Genomic DNA, 13,590 nt, shown 5'->3' with positions numbered 1-13,590 from the left:
TGTGTTCGTGTCGTTTAACGTAACGCCTCTCATATCTTTCATTCTATTCCTCGTTCCGAAAGCGTTACCTTCTTCAGGACCAACATTATCGTATTTCCTTTGAGAACTCGCTCACCCTACCTTTCCATATAGCTTCGTCGGCCTGCTTCGTGGGAGTGAGAAACTTTTGACGAGTGGCCTTCTGTGTGCAGGCCCGCATGTCCGCCGGAACAGCCTGACCATAACCTAAAATTTGAAGCATGCAGAGATTAGCGTGGCTACTTGAAAATCTACCGCACCGCAAAGAATCCCTCCTCTGCCACGTTTTTACCTATACTTTTCACGACTAATCTTAAATTCAGGGAGCTTCACAATGGTGGTGCTTGCGCAGGTGACTGTTTCTTTCTTTTTTTGTAGGGTCTTCTTTTTTTTTTCGTGCTACACGATCATCTTCGGTTTGTGGTGCCGCATTACGCTTTATACTTAAAGATCCCCTACACCTAGGCGGCGCCATCCACTGGCCGACGACGGGAGGTAATGTGCACTAACGTAAATAGCTCGTCGTCGAGTTGAATAATAGAGCAGTATGGCACTTTTTGTTATCGTAAAATTCTGGAATTTGATGTTCCGAAACGGCACGGTTGGTTACGAGGCACATTGTAGAGCACAGCTCCGGCCCATACATATTGTCCAGTGCATTATCTCCATATAGACAAGCAGAGCAATGCAACGCCTTGTTATGCTAAAAATTGTGGAATTTGGCACTTCTCAGATGCACACTGGGTTACAAGCGACGCAGTAGCGGAGGGCTCCTGTTAATTTGGCCACCTTGAATTATTTACCGTGGAGTTTAATCAAAGCATGCGAATGGTCTTGCATTTCGCCTCCATCGACATGAGGCCATCGTGGCTGGAGATTGAATCCGCGAGCTCGTGCGCAGCAGCAGAAAAACACTGCCACTAGCTGACGAAAGCGAGCGAATTGTTATTTTAACTACATCGTCCCTAAGAGTAAAGCCACCACTCGCGTTTCTGGAAGAGCATTTATAAAGGAGCGCTTAAGCCACCAACCCAGGGAAGATGCATACATACACGCCCTGCAGGTATCTCAGCTATTAAAGTAATCGCTGATCCATCAAGTAGTGAGGATTCATCTTTTTTTCTTATTTCTAAACAATGGATCATATCATACATGATCGCTGACAAAGAACCAGGCGCTATATAAGTATTTTCTTTCTTGATTCGCATTTGTAGGGTACTTGATGCACGTTCCAGGATATCTCTTACCATTATCCAGCCAACTTGGGTCACTGAGTTTGCATAGTCTAATGCGTAGAGCTTCAAGCTACATTGCTGCAAGAACCGTGTTCGAGAACAACCGCTGCACCAACTTGGGTCGCATAGTAGGGGACGCTGGGCATGTTCTGTTTTTAAATGGACCTCCTTCAACCAATCTTAGGTACGTGGGTATGCGTCACTCTTCTGAACCTCTGATACCAACTTGGCTCATCACGTATGACACGATCTTCAATAAAACTCCTTGATGCAAGCTTAGGCAAATGCTACTGGCTATGTGCAGCTCTAGGTTGTGTCGCTATATTTTATTTCAGTGCTAATCCCATGACCAGCGACTTTCATCGAGGGATGCTTTCTTCCTGAATTTCAAAGCGTTAGCATTCTCAGAGTATTACACGGTCTTTCCGGGGGCCATATATCTATGCTCGTTACTATATACGTTTCTATTTACCCGTTTTCCTGCTTCCTGGGACGTTAGGTATACCATGGTCGAATCGACAGTGGATCGGGCTGTGGTGCTGTGGGATCAGAGTTCTAAAACAGCCGTTCGACGAGCTTGGCTCACTAAGTGTGTGACAATTTTTACATATGCGTCGCTCTCCAACGAAGTTCTTTCACGGCGACATGGGTTACTGTAGATGCAGGATTGGGCAGGTACCGATGTGTGATAAAGAGAAGATGTCAATTATAGCCCTGGTCATGTGCCACTCGGTCAGCGCTGGTCTTCAATGAACCTCTTTGATGACAATTCGGTTGATTTGGTATGTGCCAGAAGATGTGTGTGGCAATGTTGTGGACGTCTTTGGCGCCATCTTCGATAACTACGTATCTGCAACTGCAAACGTACCGCTCTACAATTACAGAAAACATCCCTTCAATTTATCCTATTCACGCCAACCCTCGCGCGAGCTGCGCCATGAATGCACTGGGTATGTGCCGCTCTTCAATGAACCTCTCGCGAACTCGCGTCAATGAGTATGCGTCACGGAGTTCGCATAAAATGAGGGAACAATTCTCAGCGTTCGCAGACACCAGCACCCCAAGCTTCTCGGCAGCGCCGCCGGATGGCGCAGAGTGTCCAGGAAGAAGCGCGAGAGGGAAGCGCGGATGCCGCATCGTGAGTTTCTCAGCGTAGCCTGGCACCGCCCGGCCGTGCAGTTCTGAGCTCACGCGAAGGCTTCGCGGAGGTGGTGCTAGATGACACTGAGTGTTCTTAGGGAAGCGCGAAATAGGAGTATCTCTGTAGTACATGCTTCGTACATAACTCGTTTCCATGGTAGTGATACGTGGTTTCGCTGTATGTACAGACTGCTGAACGCTTTACCATCAATAAAAAAATTATTTGATATTTTAAGCAAAATAAGATTCATGTAGCAGAGCGTGGGTTCGAGGAAAAGTAAATTTAGAAACGGTAAAAACGCTACTGAGAAGTTCAAGATAGAGTAATTATGACCAATCACTTTGCCCAATTGGTATGTTAGACTTCATTGTCATTACGTTGGAGGGTGTGTGTGCTGTAATGCAGGGCCTTAAAATACATAATACAATTTCATTGGCAGAAAAAATATTAAACTTTTAATGAACATGGTTGTATATTCGCTACAATTATAAGCTGCATAGTTTAACGACCGCCTAAATGGGCGACCATTCTGAACGATGGCCAAGGGCCAGATTGGTACCAGTGCACAAGCTCCTACGAAGTCATGATCTTCACAGCTACCACCCTATTTTCCTCTTGTCGTCCCCTGTGAAACTCACAAAAGAACCCTGGTAAATTGATCTTACTTGGTTTTATATTGTCAGTAGTGTATACCTCCTTTACTTGTATTGTTCTGTTCTTGCCCTACCCCTCTGTAAGAAGATAACCCTGAATGTGTAAACAAATAAATGAGCGAATAAATACTTATGCTATCTTTCATCAGTTTCGAGCTGCTTCATCGTTAGTGTTAAACCGGCTATCCCAATCGTTCGTTCTATAAAAGGTGTTTTTACATACTTGGCGCAGAAATTTTACGTGGCATTCGTGCAACCTACTGTGCACTTCTCGTGAGCTTCGTGAGAAAATAAAGCTGTCACACGCTTTCCTTAAGACAATGCAGTATTACATTGGCTTCACTTGAAGACAGCTAACAGGTCCTCTTTGAATATACTGAAACATTTAGATATAGCTTGAATATTTTGAAATATACCACAATTGTGAGCAAGAAGTTCGGAGAACAATTTTTATTTGATCCCGATGTTTCACAATGTCATCCCTAAGCAATCATTTAAAAAGCCAAACGCTCACATTTATTTCCAAATAGGCTCCCTATTCTATGCTACGGCTACTACCGATAAAACCAATTGGTCACCGCAAAATTCATGACGTGCCCAAAATATGAAAAATTACCGTAGGGTGCGTATGCCTTGAGACTACTCTTTAATACGTATAATTCATTTTGCCTGAGAAGTCGCAGCATCTTAGCGCCCAATAAGAGAACAAAAAGCGCTGAAGATTAGTCATCACTCTTCGAAATTTCCTGTATCACGCCATTACATAGAAAACCGAAAGCTTTCAGAAATATTCATTAATTTCGGCCGCTATGACACACGATGTCATGCATCTTGTGCATCTGAATCTCCTGGCTTTTCTGCTGCCTTCAATGAATCTGATGGCTATACAGCCTCTTAAGCGTTTCTCAGTTATAGTACTTTCAATGACTCTACTGAAGTTCTTGACTCTTCTATGTCTACTCTTTAATGTGACTCGGGTTTTGCTTCTGCATTTAAAGGCCGAAAAAGAAGCGCTGTCTCATCTGCATTTATTATTCTAAGTTCTCACTTTCTATTTCTACCTCCTCCTTATTGCTCGCGGCTTCTTCCGCCTTTGTTTCTTCATTTGTCTGTTCTTGAAGGTTCACCTCCACTGAGCCTTTCTGCTTTTCAGAGGCTTTCGTTTGGACGTGGTTAAGTTTCGGAAACTCAACCCCACAGAACGTACAGCCACACCATCCTAACGAAACACTCGGGAAGCAGCTATTGATGTGGAGGCGGATATTGAAGTTGTTAGTGCGCACGAGGCGAAGCGAAGGAAGACGGAGCAAGGTGGAGTCCAGACACGCCGGCAGGTCGTTCCGGTCATCCAGGGCGCACTTGTCATTCTTCCTCGTGCCCAGCGTAAGTCGCTGCACGTGCTCTAGGCGGGGACGCTCGCCACACGACGGGCCTACTACAAACGCTGTCGTCAGTTCATGCTTTCCGATATGCAGGTCCCGAAGGCCCGGGCAGGACCTCAGGAGCATGAAGAATGAATGCTCCTTCATGTCGCTAACGATGCGAAGATATTCCAAATGAGGGAAACCTTGGACAGGGGGGCTTTCATCGTCAATGTCACACGCACATATTCGAAGGGACTTCAGCTGTGGACACTGATCCGCAATCGTAGAAAGTTTGACGTCGCAGAAGTTCGTCAGTGACAGTTGTACGAGGCGGAGCACAGATAGCAATTCGGTTGCATGAGGCTGGAAAGCACAGCGGGGTTTTGCAGTGTCGAAGGCGAGTGAAAGATGCGTGACTTTGGTGTAGCTGGCAACTTTTTGAAATGCACTTTCACATTTGGCTGAGAGCTGCAAAGAACAGAAAACATCATATTGTTTACAATAAACAGATTCGCATATGTGCTGGAGTAATTATACAGACAAAATATACGTAAACCCTAGAAGTTGTTCATTGCTAACGGTTACCTATTTACATTATGGTAACTGTTACACACTGACTCATGGTCTCTTTAGAGGCGCTAGAAACCACGCCAGTGAAAGGGAAATAACGTGTTCTTTTTGCATGTGCCGACGGGGTATGATTACCATATAGTATTTGTCGGTAACCTTTCTTATTCTATTGACCTTAAAAAATGTGCCTCACGAGGCTGAAGTCTACTTAAATATTTTGCAACTTAACGTGCCAGTGAACATTCTACTACAAATACGCAATCAGCCACATATTGTGTGACAAAAATAATAATTAGGTGTTATTGCTAGAAAATGACGAAGATATAATATGACCACTGACTCGCAGCAATGTACAGTGAAAAAATTGGCATTGGTGAATATAAACGCCAGAAGTATGCTAAACAAACTTGACTCATTTGAAGATATTTTACTTGGTCATGGTCATTTATTGGCATCGTCAGCGTCACTGAACCACGGCTCTCACCTGCAATCCATAGACAGAAAATCGCATCGCTAAACTACTCAGTTATTAGAAAAGATGGAACAAGTCGAGACGGAGGCGTAGACCCTGGGAGTGTTAGCCAGCCCCACCTCTCACAAACCTTTATGGCAGATGCGGAACATCCTTTCCGCCGCAGGCGTCCCAAATACTTGACCTTTTCTTTTTTAGGGGGGGCGGGGGGGGGTTGCAGGCAACTGCTCAATAAACCCATAGGTGCTACCTGAAGGTACCAATGTTGCCGGATTCGAGACCCTCGTTATAGAATGAACGAGAACAAAAAAGATCACGTGATCGTGACCAAAAAAAAAAGATCACATTGTCGTGACGCCTGCGGCAGCACGAATGTTCCACATCCGCCGCCAAGGCTTTGTGAACGGTGGCGCTGGCTAATGCTCCCAGGGTTAGTTCTAGTAGTAGCACAGAAATATCCTAGAATGTGGTTGGGAGCACCGCGGTAGCTCAATTGGTAGAGCATCGCTCGCGTAATACGAAGGATGCGGAATCGTTCCCCACCTGCGGCAAGTTGTTTTGTCATCCACTTTCAATTCCATTATTTATAATTTCCTTACTTCAGTTAGTCAGTACAAGTATTTCCCCCTGTGTTGTGGTCGGTGTCTTTGTTTATTGGTCTGTTATATATATATATATATATATATATATATATGTATATGCAGAATGTGTAACCAGCTGGTGTTGTCTACAAATTTAAGCACGTCTGGTATTGGCATTAGTGGATCATCTCGTAACACTAAAGCAGGGAGTCAATGAATGTCAAATTTATATAATTTTGCAAAAGTTTCGTCTGCGTGTTTCAATATGTGTGCATGTAAGTAAAATGCGCATCGCTGTAAGTGGTTCTTGGCCCTTCTCGTGTTTGTGGGACTTCTTTTGAAAGTAAAAATTGTGTGAGAGGTGTGCCTTCCCTGTTCCTAAACGGCATACAGCTACTTCCTAATGATTACATGATTTCCACTCGCCAAGCACGGGTACAGTACGATGCGTCTTATTATTCGTGCATGAGTCCCATTTGTGTTGCCATTTTGATGTCAAGGGCTTCCGAATCGCTCTGATACTATCTTCTTAAGGAAGTGCCGTGTTCGTGCTGCTTTGTACGCTGCCATGAATGCGCATCTACGAGGGCAAATCAGAAAATATTGGCTCCTATTTATTATCCACGAAAATGAAGCGCATAAAGGTAATTGCAAATGTACTTATCTAGGTATCTTGCACCAATTTTCCGCAACCTTTTTTCCGTAACCCCACGGGTTCAAACATTTGTTTCATCGCAGACTAAGTTGGAGATACCCCTGCGGCATAATTTGTCCGGCTGACTGTGGAACCACTGTCGGACTGTTGTCTTGGCTTTATCGTTGTACGTGAATCTCTGCCCTGCCAGGAAGCTCTTCAGCAGACCGAAAACGTGGAAATCACTAGGGGGAGAGGTCCGGACTGTATAGCGGTTGGTCCAGACTCTCCAGGTGGAATGGCCGGAGCTTGTGGGCAGTTCTGCTTGTCGCAGGTGGCCTCGCATTGTCGTGGAGGATAACCACTTTGCCTACATCAATAAGCTCTCGGCGTTTTCTCAGGATGGCAGCCAGCAGACATAACATTGGGGAACAATAACTATCGGCATTGATGGTTACGCTTTGTGGCATGAAATCCAGCAGGAGCTGTCCTCGGCGATTCCAGAAGACCGTTAACATCACTTTCCCAACAGATATAAATGAACGGATTTTTTTTTTTTTTTTTTTGTCACATGCGAACCCGGATGTCTTCACACCGTGCTCTGTTGCTCCGATTCCGGCGTTTAATGCAGTATCCACATTTCTACGCCACTAAAAAGGCGGTGCAAGAAACGTACACCCTTCTCAGCATACCCTTGCAGATGATTCAGTGAAGCAATCATTCGCTTGTCTTTCAGCATGTCATTCAACTACTTAGGTAGCCGAAAGGGGTTCAACCGATGGTCCCGATTTCTTTTAGTCGTATCGTTAGAAGCCAACATACACTCACACCGAGGACGTTTTCGTCTTGTTTATTACATAATGAGGGTCTCGAATCCGGCAACATTGATGCTTTAATTCAGGTAGCATGTGCGCGTTTATTGACCGGTTGCCTTCACCCAAAAAGATCACGTTCTCGTGAGGCCTGCGGCAGAAATGATGTTCCACATCCGCTCCCAAGGCTTGTGAGTAGCGGCGCTGGCTAACACTCCCAGGGTTCCACTATGCAACATAAATACCCAAGAAAGTGGATGGGGAAACGGTGCCGCGGTAGCCCAATTTGTAGAGCATTGCACGCGAAATCCGAAACTTGTGGTATCCTTACCCCACCTGCGACAAGTCGTCTTTTTTCATCCACTTTCATTTTCATTAATTTATCGTTTCTTTATTTCATTTATTAAGCACAAGTAATTTCACCTATGTTGTCCATGGTGTCAGTGTTTGTTGACTTCTAATGATATGACTAATAGAATATCGAGCCCCTCGGTTTAACCCCTTTATTCTTGTCTATTACATACCAAGGGTCTTATGCCATCAGGTAGCACGTGTGGGTTTATTTACCGGTTGCCTTCACCCAAAAAGATCACGTTCTCGTGACGCCTGTGGCAGAAAGTATGTTCCACATCCGCCACCATGTTTGTGAGTGGTGGCGCTGGCTAACACTCCCAGGTTTCTACTAGTAAACATAAATGCCCAAGAAAGCGTATGGGGAAACAGTGCCGCGGTAGCTCAATTGGTAGAGCATCGCACGCGAAATGCGAAGGTTGTGAATTCGTTCCCCACCGGTGGCAAGTTGTTTTATCATTCACTTTAATTTCCATTAATTTATCGTTTCTTTATTTCATTTATTAAGCACAAGTAATTTCCCCTATTTCATCCTTGGTGTCAGTGTTTGTTGGCTTCTAATGATATGCTTTGGTAGCCGGTGACATGAAACCTCTCGGTATCCTGAGCACCTATAAATGATGCCGTGAACACTCTCACACCAAATGACAAGCTCCTGGGAAGTGTCTTTGAAGTGCTTTCCCGAATCGTTCTGTCTCATAGTCATGCAAGTCTTCATGGTCTTTTGCGAACTCCCACAACCACCTCACACTTCTCTAAGTGAAACACGTTTCTCCATACGCTGGCTGCATTCCCTTGTGAATTTCCATGGGCGTTCGTCCCTTGCTCCATAGAAAACGATTCATACATTTTTATTGCTTCTGTGGAACACAACCGCAATCTTGCACAACTGACAGAAGCGTCACGCCGCGGAGCTACCGGCAGATAAGGCCGGGCCGGTCCAAGAAAGGTCCACCGCTAGGCATAGATATGTTGACTTCGCATTTACAGCGCTAGCATGGCCGAAAAAATGGGGGCAAGGACTTTGTAATATGGCCGCAAAATAGGCGCAAGGACTTTCTTATTCGCCCTCGTATGTGCTGTTTCATTACCCGGTATATACCAACATGGTTTGAGGCCAGGCAGAAGCGAATTCATCTCCCGTATTTAAAGGCCATCGCGTTGGAGGTATTTGATAGCAGAGGTTACCAGTGGGGTGTCAGAACTAGAGCCTTCAGTTTGCTCAATGAATCAGTGTAAGTTACTGTTTTCGGGCTTGTAAGTGATATTCTGCTACATAGAGTCCATACTCCATATATTGCAACAATGAAAACAGAGGCATACTGGATATTCTAATACTTATTTTCCGATTTTCGTTACGGCCCCCACTTCCCCGTGGTCATGTTTTAAGCCATGTGGATAACATTCCATGTAATTTTTATATTCCTCCTCAAGAGCGCGGAAATCCGGTACAATGAATTCTTGTGGGGTGTCTCTTTTCTTTAGATGTATCAATGTCCAATGGCATAGCTGTGTAAAGTACCACGGGGCAATCGTTCTGGCATTTTAGCACCCTGGAGAGCCTCATGAAGAATGTTCTAACCCCAAGAATATTCCTCATATCGTAGGACAAGCGGCTGAGTCCTTTTCAGTTTATTTGTATAGTGTAAGCGTCAGTTGTATTCTGTAGCGGTATTGAGGCATGAGTGTTGTGTGGATTACTGGACGCACTTCGCAGCTGTAAAGAAGGTTAATTACAGTCAACATAAGTTTTTGGCAGGTGATGTTCTGTCAGCACCACTTGCAAGTTCCAGTCCACGCTTATCTACTTGATCAAATCGTGGAATGCAAGACTGTCTGGCTGAGAAATAAACTACACAGCCATAGCCTAGACTGCTACGCACAATAGACCAACAAATACATATACGTGGCACGTATGGTAGGAGACCCGGTACTTTGGGATTCGACGCTCAATTGATGCGACTGCATCAAATAGCCCCTTGAGCGACAAAGCCAACGTCTGTAGCAGCGAAATGGCGCCTAAAATCCCATTGGCTGTGAGGCCACGTCACGGGAGGGCCTTAACGGAGCAGAGGGAGCGAAACGAGTTGTTGCGTAAGGGGAGAAGGCATCGCCGCGACGTCGCGTTATCAGCGCGCCTCGACGAGCAGCATCACATCATTAAGTTTGAGAACGGAGCTCAACTGCAATCCTCGTTTTTGCGAAAATACCGCTTAAACAATTTTTTGGGTGGAGAAGCAAAGGCCATTTTTATCAGCCAATTTCATTAGCTTATTGTAATCTGCAGCTAAATTTCAGATGTTATTAAACTTAAGGCGTGGCATGCTGCTTGCAGATTGTCGACGTATATGGAGTGCATAACAGAGACGCCAATGACTTTGTTATTACAGTTGATGTTTAATAAAAAGTATGGGGTGGAATGTGGTATGAACAGATGGTGAGCGTATTATGTGGTTTAACAATGGCGACTACAGCCTCGTACTCGATATTGAATTGAACATTCCGTGTGGAGGCGCCACTTTGCACTACAAAAGCGACTCCTCCAGAGAGACTACTGCAGTGTTCGCGGTCCTTTCGTACGACAGTAAAACCCTTAGGAAAATGTGTAATTTTGTACCAAAGTTCCTGTTTGAAGGTAGATTGCTGCTGGCGAGAAGCTATTTATGATGTAATTTATGTCACCTAGATTGTGAATCAGGGCTCTGCAATTCCAAAGAATGATAAAAAATATGCGTTGTAACTCAAAATATTTACTCATGTGTGTGAGCTAAGACGTTACAGGTGATATGTATTAAAAAGTTGAGCACTTTTATCAATGACAGTGACCGTTCAGGTTACCCGACCCTTTTTCGGTGCAGTTACAAGAAGTTTCTTCTTCGCACGCTTCAGGGAGCGCAGATCTTTTAGCACACATGACGCCGGGATTTGCGGGCACACCTTCATCGCTTTCTCAGAGGCGCTGGATAATCGAGAGCCAGGCGCCGAGAGGCGTGCCTTGGGCCGTGCAGTTCGGTTCATCCTCGAGCCCTTCGACACTACAGTGGGCCGGCCCGTCTTCAATGATGAAGCAGCACTGGCTGCTACCACCAAGGGTGTGGAAGTAGTTTCTCCGGGAATAGCGCACGTGGACCTTGTAGACCCCTTGAAACTGGTATGGCGCTGTCCCCTACCGCGCCATACTGGCATAGCTTACTTGACCTGAGTGCTCTAGCCTTTTCCTCTGTTCATTCAATGATATTTTTTTCCTTTACTGCGATTGCGATAATTTCTTTTTCTCTCTTCTAGCCAGGGCAGCTCCGTGAGTAAGCTGGAGGGTTTCCACTGTGAGTGAGTAAGCTGGAGGGTAGTGACACACTGTGCAGGAGCATTGCATTTGTCAGGAGGATGGTCGTTGGCACTCAGTTCATGCGTGTTTCTTTGTCTCTAAACGATTGTGATGTATGCCTAAACGTCTGACACTTGAAGCACCTCCTTGGGTTCTGTATGTATTGGATGATGTTGGTTCTCACATGTCCTGCATCAAGTCAAGTGGACCCAGCACTGGTACCAAACGTGAGTATCACGTGGTTTGTGGGGGCCTGTTGGTCATTTCGTCGTAGTGTCATTCTTCGTACCTTAGTTACGTTTTGATCTTGAAATTCTTCAAGGAACTACAGTGTGCCGGCCCGTCTTCGATGATGAAGCCGCACTGGCTGCTGCCACCAAGGGTCATTTCGCCGGAGTGTCATTCTTCGTACCTTAGTTACGTTTTGATCTTGAAATTCTTCAAGGAAATCTTTTGATATTACTCCCCTGCTTGGGTTGAGCCAGCAATGTGCAGAGCTCGCCATGTTAATGTCACCGATACTAGAGCGGCCAGCGAGGTTTTCAACTCGTTCTTTGTTTTTCAGTTCCAAGAGGATGTTTCGGCTTGCCATCTTTGAAACATTGCAACAAGTTTCAGTCGCGTTTCCTAGCCAGTTAAATACAAGGAAACCTAACAGTTTCCTTGTAGCAATGTTGCGTTCACTGTGAAGTACATGGTACTTTGGAAAGACGTGTTTGTTTGCTCAAAAAAAGAAGAATAGAAAAGTTTCTTGGGTCCGCGTTTTTGTGGGGGTTGTCTTGAAGGAGGGTACAAACGTTCCCCTGTAAGCCTTCGAAAATTCGGTGACACATGTAGCCACACACTACAGAGCCAAAACAAGGGGACATTACTAGGTTGGAAGAATACCTGCAGACGGCAGCCGTAAATCGCGGCTATCAATATATATATATATATATATATATATATATATATTCTATGCTGGACATATTACACAAGGTTAATCCTTGCCGGCCGGAAAATCAGAAGAGAGAAAAATACGAATATTGTAGAGGAGAACAAGAAACGGCGAATAGCCATTTCATCAAGGTGGTTCAGTCTGTATCCGCAGTCTGTGTGAACCAGAGGGCAAAAAGCTAAGTTGCCTCCTTCGGAGGCCTTACATGTCCGAAGACCTGGCATCGCCTGAACCTCCAGGATCCTCTTTTCCCAAGACACGCCTAACCCACGCATGGCTATACGCGGCGTCGCAACACACCAAACATCTGCAAATAATTTATAATCATAATTTAGGTGAGCTCAGTTTGTGGTATGTCGGTATATAGTATGTCCTCGTCTGTCTATGCATGTATGTATGCGCATGATCTAGTTTTTTTAACACGCCTGCTCTTGTTTTTTAACACTCCGTTGAGGAGCGCTCTTGACGTGCTGTCGCAGCCAATAAAAATTTAGGGACCGTTTCGCTGCTAAAGACGTGGGACGCCGGATTTTTCGCTCAATGAGCCGTTTCACCCTTTCTGATCAAAATTTTCTGTAGCCTGTAGGGACTTGTCTAATAATCTGCTTCACATATGCCATCCAACCTTAATCAAGCATAGAAAGAGCGGCAGATATTAACAGACCCCGAAAAATCATTGCATGAGCAGCAGCAGCAGTGGCAGCAGCGGCAGCAGCAGCAGGTGTAATCTTTCACCCGCCATCCTCCGTCGAGGCATGTCGTGCCGTGGCATCGCAACCAATCGGAACTCCGTTGAGGCGTGCTCTTGGCGTGCTGTCGCATCCAATAAAATTTAGGGGCCGTTTTGCTGCTACAGACGTGGGACGCGGGCTTTTTCGCTCAATGAGCCGTTTGACGCTTTGTGGTCAAAAGTTTTTGTAGCCTGTAGGGACGTGTCTAATAATCTGCTTCACATGTGCCATCCAACCCTTATCAAGCATAGAAAGAGCGGCAGATGTTAACAGACCCAGAAAAATCCTTGCATGAACACCATGAAAACATTCACTCCCCCACGATATCCCTATACGAATTTTTCCACACATCTGGATATTGTCCTACCGCATCACTAAACATTCTGCTCGCATAGTAGATACGAGTATTATCTCAGAGAACCTGTGCACTTGATACAGAGTCGTTCTTACACAGGAGCCAGCTGATTCACTGCGTTTTGATGCCACCAGATAGAACCAAACGCTAACCCGCCGTGGTTGCTCAGTGGCTATGGTGTTGGGCTGCTGAGCACGAGTTCGCGGGATCGAATCCCGGCCACGGCGGCCGCATTTCGATGGCGGCGAAATGCGAAAACACCCGTGTACTTAGACTTAGGTGCACGTTAAAGAACCCCAGGTGGTCAAAATTTCCGGAGTCCTCCACTACGGCGTGCCTCATAATCAGACAGTGGTTTTGGCACGTAATACCCCATAATCTAAGAACCAAACGCTAAACCGCACGACATCT

At 45.4% G+C, this 13,590-nt stretch overlaps 1 protein-coding gene across 1 annotated transcript in view; it reads right to left on the bottom strand.

Annotated features, from left to right (window-relative positions):
• Positions 1 to 3,540: 3,540 nt before the first annotated feature.
• Positions 3,541 to 13,590, bottom strand: part of LOC126534030 (uncharacterized) — a 29,870-nt gene continuing 19,820 nt past the window's right edge. Inside the window, exon 5 of the mRNA XM_050181241.2 lies at positions 3,541 to 4,879. Coding sequence (XP_050037198.1) covers positions 4,079 to 4,879 — 801 coding nt within the window. The 3' untranslated portion in view covers positions 3,541 to 4,078. The remainder of the gene's footprint in view (positions 4,880 to 13,590) is intronic.

This window comes from Dermacentor andersoni, chromosome 7 (assembly GCF_023375885.2).
Source record: "Dermacentor andersoni chromosome 7, qqDerAnde1_hic_scaffold, whole genome shotgun sequence".
Lineage (NCBI taxonomy): Eukaryota > Metazoa > Arthropoda > Arachnida > Ixodida > Ixodidae > Dermacentor > Dermacentor andersoni.
Note: the sequence above shows the minus strand (reverse complement) of the source record. Positions and strands in the feature narration are given on the sequence as shown.